Below are 12,446 nucleotides of genomic sequence, written 5' to 3'. Positions count from 1 at the left end.
CCAGCTGATCGTAATGGCATGGTTTTAAATATTACTGCTATCCCAGTCACTCCTACCTGAATACATCACCATTCTTCGCTTTAGCATTGAGAGTAATTGAACACTAAATGCATGAAGCAGAGCCATCCTATCACTTCTGGCTGCTACTGGTAAGGCAGCCTAATATGAAATCAGCCTCACTGGCAGTCACAGCATTCTGCTATTCATTCATAGTGCTTACTCCTGACCAGCACCTCCATGCTTCTCCTGTTAGGTTTTCGGAGTCAAATATTACCCCTTGCATATAACAAGAAAGGGCATATCCTCATTAAATTTCACCTAGTTAGATTGGTCTCATTGTTCCAAGTCACAGAGGTCTAGTTTTAGGGGTTTTTTCCCCCTCAGATCTAGTCTTTGCTACCTCAGATACTCACCGTTTCCTTCTGTGTAGCATTACACACCTATTTGCAGGTATGTTCACTATACTTTCATCTGTATGCAGAACAAAGCTGGAGTCAAGGAAACGGCTCTTTGCCATATCCCTAGATGATGTTTTTGGGCCATTAATGGCTTCTGTGGTAATGGCTATTTAACTTGTTAGGAATCCACTTAATTGTTGTTCCATTCTCCCCTATTTTTCTTGGGCTTTTTTCATCAGGAGCCATTTGTTTACTCATAGATTTATTCTATCAGTATCAATTGAATTCCTGTTTTGTGTTTAGCCCCTCCTAAATCCAGAACTGTTAGGGTTTTCTACCAGATTGGATATAAAATATGAGAGGAAAGTCATCAAAAATGACTCCAGTGGTTTTGATCTGAACAACTAGAAGAATGGTGTTATCATCTGCCAGGTCTGCCCAGCTAAACCTTCGGGGAGCAGTTTTGAGGGTAAAACATCAATAGTTTGGTTTTTAACTTGTTAAATTATAAATGCCTGTTCAAATCCAAGTGGTGATACAGAGTCAGCAACTGGATATGTGTATCTGGAGTTCAGAGAGGTCTAGGTGGTAGCAAAACATGTCAGATGCCATCAGCTTGTGAACTACCCAATATTGGAAACCCTGAGATTGATGAGAATATGGTTACATGCTAGAAGAGGTCCAAGCACTGAGCCCTGTGCTCTTCAGCTTTTAGAGGTTCATGCTCTGAGGACAAGCTAGCAAACAAGACTGATAAAGTGTGGCTCATGAGGAGGGAAGGGAACCAGAAAAGCCAGTTCTGGTGTCCCGTGTGTCAAAGAAAGGGGAGAGTAAAAAACCTATTTTGTTAGATGGCTCTGAGAGATAAAGTAATGTGAGGACTAAGACCTGGGCCATTGGGTTTGGCGACATAAAGTCACTGGTACCCTTGACAAAAATTGTTTTGGAGGAGTTGTATGAACAAAAGGACATAATAGGAAACCATACATTCACTGGCTGAGGTTTCTGTGTGCTTTATTAAATATTTTTCACCAGTCATGGCAGTCCAAGATCCCATCAGAGAAGAAAATTAGGTTATTTTTTTAATTAGGATTTTCTTCTCAATCTTCTCTAATTATCTGCTAAGGAGTACGTATACAGTTGCAAAGTGCCTCTTTCCCTTTTGAAAAGTACAGTATCACTTACCCCTCTCTGGGTTCCTAAGGCAGCCCCTGTGTTCCTCATCCTCATTCTCATCCTTGTGATGACCCGTGCTGCTGTGGTGCTCTTTTGCCCTGTGCCCTGTGGGATAGAGTTCTGTGAGCCTTGCAACCTTGACCTCATTAGAGTACTGAGGTTTAGTGATAGAATCTCCCTTTTGGGGGTTTATAGCCCCCTTTCATTTCTGGCCTTTCCTTTCCTTTCTGTTTCTTCCTAAGTCTCTCCCTTGCACCAGTGGATAAATCTTTTTTCTTTTGTATTTCCATCGCCGTCTTTATCGTCCAAGTTTAGAGGAGAGTAGTTGGTTGGTTTGCTTTGTGTTGATACCAAAACCTGGGGACAAACCACAGGTGAGTTTTTATCTGTGGTTCTCAACCCTCCAGAGAGTTTTTGTTTTTAAAGAAAATTATAATTTATACTTAAGGAATTATTTTCTCATAATCATGGTAAAATTGTAATATTCTTGTGAGTTTTAGAATTGTAATATATTCTAGTGAGCTCTTAGCTTCCATTGTGTTACATGGTCAAACCTTTTCATATATTTTTTTTCCTTCGTATTATAACCGTTAAAAAGATTATAATAGAAATCTTTTTGTAATTATACAAACTATAAGTGGTCCTCAGGGATTCGTAGGGAACTACAGCAGTGTCTCTTAAACTTGGGTATGCATTAGAATTACTGAATGAGCTTGTTAAACATGGGATACTGGGGCCCATCCCAGTAATTTGTGATTGGGTAGGTATGCCTGAGACCTAGATTTGCCTATCAAACCAGCTACAGGAGATTCTCATACTGAGAACCAGTGGTCAAGACTCTAGCTGTAGTGATAAATATCCTTAAGGTTGTGCACAGAGTTTTTGAAGAACCAAGATGAAAAGTGTGGCAAGGACCTAGATGGGCTTGGCACTTGACTCTCCTGGGCCTCTCTCAGGCTCTGATAACCCTGAGTCCTGCAGAAGTGGAAACTCTTCGTGTGCAGTAGACCTTAGGAAGTCCTCATTCCGAGGCTGTGTCTTGGTTTGCGACTATATACGTGGATTCTGTTTTTCTCCTATAATATTAGGTGACATGTGGCCCTGTCTTCGAAAGCCTGTCCAAGTTGGCACTCAGTTCAGAAGAACAGAGAGATGTAAGTACTTTCTCAGTAGTATATACCCAGTCTTAATACCACAGAAAAAAACTGACAGCTAGAGTTCTTGCCACACCTTTGTCTAGCACCTCCTTTGTTGCATCGAAAAGTAAATGAGAGAATTCCAGAGGGAAAGAATACTGCTGTGAGAGGTTCCTTAAATTATTTTACATTTAACCAAATAAACAGGTTTCCTGTGTCAACCAGAATCCACAAGTTATTCATTGAAGACTCTGGTCCCACCCAAGGAGGTAGGAAAGTTACGCCAGCTATCTTCCATCTTCCTATTTGGAGAAATCTCCCTCCAAGATTGGCCTACATTTACGTTAATCTACCAACACAGGCATTGATTATAAGGGGGATATTTACAGGGTTTTCCTTGTATTTTTTTGTTGACTCATGTAGAGTTTTCATAAATTCCTATAACTTGTAAACTGAACTGTTAACTCCTTTACATCAAGATTCTTCAGGGATATATAAAAATATCTTCTAACATGTGTTAAGTTTTTAGAGTTTAAATTCAAGCCTACATTCCACAATTTCATGAACACACACTAGATAAAATTGTGGACAGAATTCATGGGGACTGATGCTCTTGTTGTTTACCAAACCCCACTTGAGGTTATATATGCCATAATTGATCCCAAGCATGTTCCTGACCTGCCTGCATTTTGCTAAATATGGATTCCTGCACTTGACTCCAATCTGAAGTCAGGGTTCCTACAGATGAGTCCATAATAATTTCTAGCAGATTATCTTTTTACTTCATGTTCTCTGTTGCATAAATATTTAAGAGAAGCATTCATATTTTCACTTTGTCATCTGGTATGATTATAGGATATCTGTCTGCTTTTCTAAGTAGTGTGTGGTCAGAGTAAGACTGCAAAAATAATTATGAGGCATTTATTAACATTTGGTAGGAATAGATGGAAATCCATGCCGTAGATATTTGTAAATCTTAAGAGAACCGAGAGTTCAGAGTTTATTTAAAATGCCCTAGAATTTGAGCTAAATTCTACCTTTGGAAGGGGCGGGGGGATAAAAGCAACCATTATTTATTTCTTATCCATTTATATGGTTGGCACTATGCAGAACCTTGTACCTACTTTTTCTCATTTAATTCTCAAAACAACTCCATGAGGTGTTCTTCATTATTGTTCCCATTGTTCATTGGAGGAACTTACACATTGGAACTACATAGGGCTGGCATTGAAATGAAGTCTGTCCTACCTCTGGCCGCTATGGCCCTCATTGCCTCACATGCTCTGGACATGCCATGGAAGGGGCCTGCAGGTTTCATTTGAAAGAATCATTTTCTGAAAACCATTAGGGAAAAGGCCTAAAAGAATGAAGCCAGTTCTCATCTTTCAGAGGGAGCTATTGAGAGCCTGTTCCTAACTGCACTGTCTTGCAGTGAGGTATATTTTAGAGTCTGTGATTCAGCTTAGAATTCAACCCAAAGGATCCAGTGTCATATGTTAACATTAAGTGACCCTTTTGCCAACACCACTCTCGTTGACTGTAGCTTTATTCCCAGCAGCATATTGCTTCCCTTCTTAGACTTATCCAGAGAGACTGTGTACCATCTTATTAGTACCATGGGTGAAAGACTAAACTCTGACAGGAAACCAGAGACAGTTTACTGAGGGACATTAACTTCTCATTCTTTTTTTTCCTCCTTTTAGAAACTGTCATCAAACCCATTTGTTCTAGTTTTCCTTCATCTCTTTCTTATTTCTTTGTGATTGTTTCTTAGGAAAATCTTTCCCCCGACCATAGAAATAAATATTTTATTGAAAAAAAATGAGTTGAAAGTTGTACATTTCTGACCTGTAGTGAAAAGTCCCATGGTAGACAAATAAGAGAGAGACGCTGTCTCCCCTCCCAGTTCCTTTTCATCCTAGACAGGTCACACCCTCCCCTGCATCCCTTTCAACCAGAAAAACTTGAGCTCAGAGAACTACTCATCATCCATTTGCAATCAAAGAAGTTTCCTCTAATGGGCCTGGATTCACATCATGAAGCAGGATTTTGTCCTGGGCATCTGGTTCCACCTTACTGATTGGAAGGGGAGGAACCACTTGGCTTGGAGCAGTGGGCCCATTTCTCCACATATAGGAAGCAATCTTAGTTGTGAACAAGGATCTTGATTCTGTAGTCTGTCTTATTCTGAAAATAGGGTACAAGAGTGAGGGAGATAATCCCTCCTAGAGAGAGAACAAGGAAACTACTTGAGTAATTTTCATTACTATAATTTTCATTCACTTAACAAACATACTTTATGCACATCTCTGCCAGATTCAGTGCCAGGTACTGACAACCTGAAGGTGACATAACGCAGCTCCTACCTGCAGGTTGCCCAGTGGGAGAGGGATGGATGCAGTCACCTGTCTACAGCCTGTGTAGTTTCCATAACAGAAGCATAAGCAAAGTGCTGTGGCAGTGCAGAACTTGATCCTGCCTGAGGGCCTCGTACAAGGTTTTAGGGAAAAGCTCATTGTTTAGGAAGATTTTTGACTCAGCCAGCTCCATCAAATGTCTCCATTTCCTGTACTTCATACCATGATTTCTAGCCATGTGTCTGGCATTTTCTGGCATTGGTTGCCAAGACTAAACCACGCCTGTGGAGGTCAGTGCAGCAGGAAATGTGAATTATACTACCGTGCTTGCATGGCCCGTGGTGGACTGGTGGAGGATAGGACAAAGTGCCTGACTCAGTGTGGCTCTGTTGTGACTTTTATAGGAAGACAGACATGCTTGCAGATACAATCTAAGTAGATGGTAGTGAACTAAAACCCTCAGGAGATGGGATCCTAAAGTGAAGGCTCCTGAAGGAGATTTGCTGGGTTCACTTGTTTTACATGTAGGGAAACAGATACCTGAGGAGGGAGGTGTTACAGCCACTCCTAACAGGAAGAGACACACGCTTTCGATTTTCTGTGCCAGGCCCTTCCTTCTCCCTTTTCATCAGAAGCTTTCTCCAGGACTACTCTATGTGCTGTGATCTCAGATTCAAGCTATGTCTAATTTGTTGCTATGGGTATGGCGTGTTCCTTGTACCTGGCCTGACAAGTACTGCCAGGTTGGCAAGGCACCACACCAAACAAAACCCAGCCACAATCACCAGGGATCTTCTAAAAAGAAAGAGAGCTCTTAAGTTTCTCAGTGTTTCCAGAACACTGAGTGGTAATAGTTTCTGCCTCTCTGGGTTGTCATGAGAATTAAATGCAATAATGTTCAAAAAAGGCTTGGCAAAGCATCTGGCACACAGTTAGTGCTCAATGAATCTTAAGTACTGTTAGTGCCAGTTTGTATATATTCCCCCAAAATGATTCTTCTCCCACCTCCTGACCTGACTGCTAGCTAAATCTATGTACCATCCAAGAGGTGTACTAATTTTGCTGATTTCTTTTCCTTTTTTTCCTTTGTCTCCCTCCTACCCTCCCTCTCTCCTTTTCTTCCTTCCTCTTTTCCTTTCTCCCTTTTTTGTGGTACTTGTGTTGAACCCAGGGCCTCTCACTGAGATAAATCCCCAGCTCTTTTTTTATGCTTTTTATTTTGAGATGGTCTCACTAAGTTGCCCAGGTGGTCCTCAAACTTGGGATCCTCCTGTCTTCAGCCCTCCTACCTCCCACTCCAAGTATCTAGGATTGTAGGCATGGACCACCATATCTGGCTGATTTCTTTTCTTGAATGTCAGTGTCAAGCGTAGATTTCTTGGGCTAGTATTTTATCTGAGGAACAGGTCAACTCAGTTGTTTACATATCTGCATTGATTTTTCCTTAGCTTTTCACCCTCTTGCTAAGGATTCTTAATGTCAGGAGACTTCTCTTCCCAAACTAACAACTCCATCCCAATTTCTACATGATTTCTTGCTGTCTTCCTCTGCTGCATTCTGTTCTTTCCCTTTCCCATCTTTCCTTCTCCCTAACAAGCCCTTCCACCCCAGTCTCTCTGCAGTGGGTCTCTTTGCTACCTTACTGCACACTTGTCCCAACATGGTCCACACAGTGGCTGCATCACTGTCTGAGCTCTTGCTGCTTTTGTTCAAGCATGGAGTCAAGCTGCCCTGGGAAGGGAGTTGAGTGGTCCCATTCAGAATGCTTGGCTCTGCCACATGTGCAAAAGGGATGAGGTTTTGCAGAGCAGACAGTGACCACTGCTCACTCCTCAGCTACTTTACAACTAAAGGGGAGTGGGTTCCAGGCAAAGCAGGCTTAACTGTACCCCTGCATGGGGTCTGGAAGTATGTCTTGAGCAGCCTTCCTCAGGGAAATTCTTTCAAAGTGTTGCGTGGTGGCAGACATTGGAGTGTCACAGGTCTGGCTTTGATTCCTGGGTCTGTCACTCAACTTGCCTGTGTAATCTTGAATTAGCTGGTACCGTCTCTAATTATACTCCCTTATCTATAAAATGAAATTAATAGTTAATTGTCTTCCTTAACAGGCCAGGAAAGAATTAAATTGAATGCTGTGGGTAAAGCTTAGCATAATGCCTGGAACCAGGTGCTCTGTAAATGATACTTAAAAAAAAAAAAAATTGGTTTTTCTTTAAGAATCACATGACATAAGTTTCATGCTATAAGATATATATTAAATATTTTCATATGGCATAATATGAAAATATTTAGTATCTGGATAAAATTGGTACAACAGGGAGGAGCGTGGTATGATGTTGATGTAGATCTTCAGGAGAAGCCTGTGGATTCAGCGTGGGGACTGAGCTGACTGATCTTCCCACTGATGCCTTGGGAGGCCCCTCTGGCTGGCCTTCCAGTTTTCGTATTGGCAGCTTGGAAACTCAGAGCCACGTGCTGTGAAAATTTAGGACCTTGGTGGGACTTTTGCACAGACCTGTCATTGGCTTCATTTTATACTTTTACTTTTGTTATTCTTACTTATTCTTCCCATTTCTTTTTTTTTTTTTTTTTTTTTTTTGGTACCGGGTATCGAACTCGGGTCCTTGCGCTTGCGAGGCAGGTGGCAGAACCACCAAGCTAAATCCCTGGCCCATTCTTCCCATTTTTTAATCTCTGCCTTGCTACTTGAAGCTACCTTAAATTCTTAATGTGAGTGGGTATAAGATGCTCATGACAGTCTGTGTTCCTTCTCAGCAGCAGACCTGGATATACAGGCTGCCTTCAGATTCTTGAGCACTCTGGGCTCATCCTTGTTCTTCCTCACCTTAGCCTCCCACCACATCTCTGACTTCTGTCTTCAGTGTATGACTCTGCCCCTTCTTTCTCCCCTCAGGATCACCTCCCATTGTCTCTTATGTGGGTTCTTGGATGGCTTTGACCTTGTCTGTCTACCTGGCTCTGTCGATTCTTGCTGCCTACCTGTGCTCCAGACTCTCCATCCCTCGTCTCAGCTTCTTCAGCCTGAGCCTTCCTGCCCTGTGGGCCTCATCTGCAGCTATTGCCCTGTGTTTCTGCATCATGGGACACTTTTCTGTGCCCAGTGCACACCGGACTATTCAGGCCTCTTGCTATGGAACGTGATGGTCGTTTTACTTTTTCCTCTTTTTGCTCTGCACCTCAGGACTCTGCTGAGACTTTCTCTCTTCTTCCTGGCCCCTCTCAGGGAGGGCTGTCACTCAGCCGCCTGTTGTCCTTGGTGTGGGCTGTGTCATGCTGCTGCAGTGCCCTGTGGCTAACCCTCCCCTCCCAGGGCCTGGCCTGATTCCCCCTGAAACTCAGCAGGTGTGTAATGAACAAATTAATGAGGGAGTAAGAGAATGTGGGAACCTTTCCACGTGGCTTGGACCTCTGACCCTGCTGTGGAGATCCCTTCCTGTGTGAGACGTTCATATTTCCACCTTTATGTTACACATGGTGTAAAATCAGAAGCCTAGCTCTCCCTCCTCTAAAGAATTGAGAATAAGACAATTGAAAATGCAGTTCTGGAATTCTTAGGAGAGAGACAAGAAAAATAACCAGCATATGCCTGATGGCAGTGAGTTTATGGTGAAGTAATCCTAGGATCTTTGTATCCCCATTTTTCACAATTTGGAAAATAATTGTCATTGATGAAATCATAGTTGCTGCCACACTGCAGTAAGAAAAGAGGAAGTTGTTCCATGGTGCCTTAGTTCCAGGGGCTGGGAAGAAAGGCCTTGTCCCCAGACTCTCACTGTGCATGTAAGGAGGCGATTTGCCTGAAATTCAGGGCCAGTTGTTCTGTAATTTGTTCACTGATCCTGTTGTCCAGTCGTTAGATTTGAAGATATTCTGTGTGCTCATCACTGGTATATCTGAGTAGACAGAGGTATGGACCCTGTCTCCCCTGGAGCTCACAGCCTAGCACAGGGGACCCTCCATGCACCAATCATTTTGTACCGAAGTCCATAAACACCAGACGAATGTGTCTGACCCAAAGGAGGGCAAGGTAGACTGTGCAGGAAATTTCCCAGAGCTGGCCACTCTCCTGTTAGGCTTCAGGAATGTGTAGGAATTCTCCAAGTCTGGGAGCAGCAGGGTGGATCCTTAAGCATAGGGTGAATAAGTCAGGCATGAGCTGAAGAGCCTTGGGGAGGGCCGAGAGGGGTCCTGACCAGAGGCTTGTGAGGTGGGGCTTTGAGTTGTGGTATGACTAGGTTTGTATGTTAGAGGTTGCCCAGATAGTGGCATTGGGAATTCATCCAGATGCCATGAGAAGTGGCTCTGATATTCCAAGTGGGAGATGATGGGAGCAGCAAAGTGAGAAATGTTTGAGAACACTTTAAAAAATGAAACGGACAAGATGTGTTGACCAGTTCTATTGGGGTAGGGCTAGGAGAGAGCTGGGGTAACCCCAGGTTTGTGGTTGAAAGCTCCAAGTACAGGAGAAGCTGGGCTAGACCCTTGCCTGTCCATGCATAGCCCAGCATGTGGAGTGCAGAGCTATTTCTCTTATTCTTGGGCTGTCCATGAGGTGGATTAGTCTTTGTACCATGATCAGCTGTGGTCCAAGTGATGGTTACCAGGTTGCTCCTTTCTAAAGAGAGCTTAAGAGTTTATCTTCTGAGAGTAGAAAGTCTCCTCATGATTAAGGAGGACGAGGAAGGGAGGCTGTGCTGCCTGCTGTGGTAAGAGCTTTTTTTTTTTTAAACTTCTCTTTACTCATGGGAGAAAAGCAGCAAAGCTTTGAGACCAGGGGCCTTTAGAAAGGCACAGCTGCTCTGATTAGTGTGGGAGTTTGAGCAGCGGCTGCTGCCCAGGTGTTGCTGGCCAGGATGAAGGAAGGGCTGCCTGCCCAGCAGCAGAGGCTTCCAGAAACCCAGGAAGGTTTCATCACCAGAATAAGATTGTATGATTCATTTTAAATAAAAGGAAAAGATGCTCTAATCAGCCTATTTATAATTAAACTTACATTGGGTTGTGATCAAAGTAACAAAGTGGTGAGAAAAATACCAAGTTGGACCTTTACTATTTAATTCTTTAAAAAGTTTCTGTGACAGTATCGGGCTGAGTTGTTCAGAGATCACTTTTTTTATTTTTTATTTTTATTTTTTTGGTACCGGGGATCGAACTCTGGTCCTTGCACTTGTGCAGCAGGCGGTGAAACCACTGAGCTAAATCCCCGGCCCTCGAGATCACTCTTTTAAAAAAAAATTTTTTTTTGAGAATTATATTTGCTAATGAAGGGGGAAAGAGAACTTGGTTTAGACAAGTACCTACAGGAAACCGCAGGAGAGTGTGTGTGAGGCACATCTCACTGCTTTAGAGGGACATTTGTTCCCAATTCCCAGAACCTCAGTGAGCCTGTAATAAAATTCAGTTTCAGTGAAGTTGGATGGGGAGAAATTTACATATTTTGATTGAGTTATAATAAATGTAGTTTTCATCTATGTTATTATGAAGATTCAAAGTATTAGTATTTTTCACTGTTAGATATTACAGCTCTTCATTCTGTAGTTGTTGCAGAAATCTGAAAATGTCATTTATGCTCTTCACTACTTTGGATATGTAGTAGCCACTAGATCCACTAAGGTGAGAGCCAGCACCTTCATAAATATACATACAGTACTATATCACAAATTTTTGTTTAAATTTTGATAACTGTACTTCAGTGTAATCAGTTTTCTTTTTAATTCTGTGCATTGTTTTATGTATTTAAAACCATTCTGAGCTAGTTTATCAGCTTCACAGCTTGCTAAAGAGGTCTGTGGCATACAAATGGTTAATGTCCCTTGGCCAAGATCATGTAGTCCTGACATGAGACCTCCACCTGGTGGCAGCAAACTCCTTAAAGGTTAAGTCTGTAATCAACAGTTGAGAAGAAATTTTAAACAATGTACTTAAGCATGGTTTTCAAACATTTTTAGCACAACCTACAATAGGAATTAGGCTTGCCACCATATCAGTACACACATACTTACATTTCACAATAGGGTCCTCAGGCTTACTATGTGACACATTGGTATTTTTTATTATATTCTAATATTCTCTTTGAGTCTCTTTCATTACAGTAAAATAGTGGTTGCTACACACTGAACTGTACTTTAGTGGGCTGCAGTACACTGTTTGACATCATAGAAGTCCACACATTTCAGTGAAATAATACCTACATTTTAAATACCTACAAATATGAATGCATTTTATTTAAAATTATTTATTACTGAGAAATTATATATAGTGAAAGGAACTGATAAATAATGGATAATGTTTTTGAGATAAATCCATGTTGATCATATCAGTAGTTCAATGAGAGGCATTCTAGTGTGCAAGTGTAACACCATTTGTATATTTTGTTGATAGGCTGTAAAACCATCATCAGTTTTGATTATTATGAAAAAAACTTCCATGAACTTTCATGAACTGCATACATATGTTTGTGTGCACATAACTTTTATGTCTCCTGGGTAAATACCTGGGGTGGGATTATTGGTTCAGTCAGTAAACAAATACAGGTTTATCAGTAGGAAATTGAGAAACCATTTGCCAAAGTGATTGAACCATTTTACTTTTCCCCCAATGTTTTTTGTGAGAGCCTGGGTTGCTCAGGATCCTTGGTATTGTTCACAGTATTCTGTCAGTCTTTTTCATTTCAGTAAGCTTGATGAATATTGTAGCTGTATCTCTTGGTGCTTGTCATTTGCATTTGTTTGATGACTAATGATGGTAAACACTTTTTTCATGTATTTATTAGCCATTCACTTATTTGTGAAGTGTCTGCTTCAATGCATTGTTTCTTCAGTATCAATGTGTAGGACTGTCTAAATACCGGTACTTTATGTCAGATACATGTATTTATGAATACATTTTTTCAGTCTGAGACATACACATTCATTTTACTAATGATGTGTTTTTAGATGCACCCAAGTTTTTGACTTCCACCATGTTCATTTTAACAAATTTTTCTTCTCTAGTATTTTCTGGATCCTATCTAAGAAATCTTTTACTGCCCGAAGGTCAAAAAGATACTTTTTGACTGAGCATGATGGCATATGTCTGTAATCCCAGCACACAAGATTGAGACAGGACCATCGCCATGAGTTCAAGGCCAGCTTGAACTGCGTAGAAAAAAACCTGTCTCAACAAAAAAAAAAAAAAAAAAAAGAAGGAGAAGAAAGGAGAGACGGAGGGAGAGAGAGGGAAGGAAAAAGAGGGAGACAAAGGAAAGTTGGTTTTGGCTTTTATGTTAAATCCTTAATTCATCTAAAATTAAGTTGTGTATGTAAGAGGCCAGTGCCAGGTTTTATTTTCTTTCTGTATTTGTATCTGTTGATCTAACACCA

General features: G+C 41.5%; 1 protein-coding gene across 12 annotated transcripts in view; it reads left to right on the top strand.

The window, feature by feature from the left end:
* The window catches only part of Slx4ip (SLX4 interacting protein), a 186,897-nt gene that overhangs the window by 86,709 nt on the left and 87,742 nt on the right, over nt 1-12,446 (top strand). For 7 of the 12 annotated variants that reach the window (XM_087189069.1, XM_087189073.1, XM_087189072.1 and 4 more), the window contains one exon: nt 2,663-2,728. The exons of the other annotated variants lie outside the window; for them this stretch is intronic. In XM_087189069.1, coding sequence (XP_087045195.1) covers nt 2,663-2,728 — 66 coding nt within the window. The remainder of the gene's footprint in view (nt 1-2,662; nt 2,729-12,446) is intronic. 12 annotated transcript variants of the gene reach the window in all.

This window comes from Heterocephalus glaber, unplaced genomic scaffold (genome assembly GCF_053883595.1).
Source record: "Heterocephalus glaber isolate CG9 unplaced genomic scaffold, H.glaber_assembly_v1.0 deba00001532, whole genome shotgun sequence".
Lineage (NCBI taxonomy): Eukaryota > Metazoa > Chordata > Mammalia > Rodentia > Bathyergidae > Heterocephalus > Heterocephalus glaber.
This window is presented reverse-complemented; position numbering and strand designations above follow the sequence as displayed.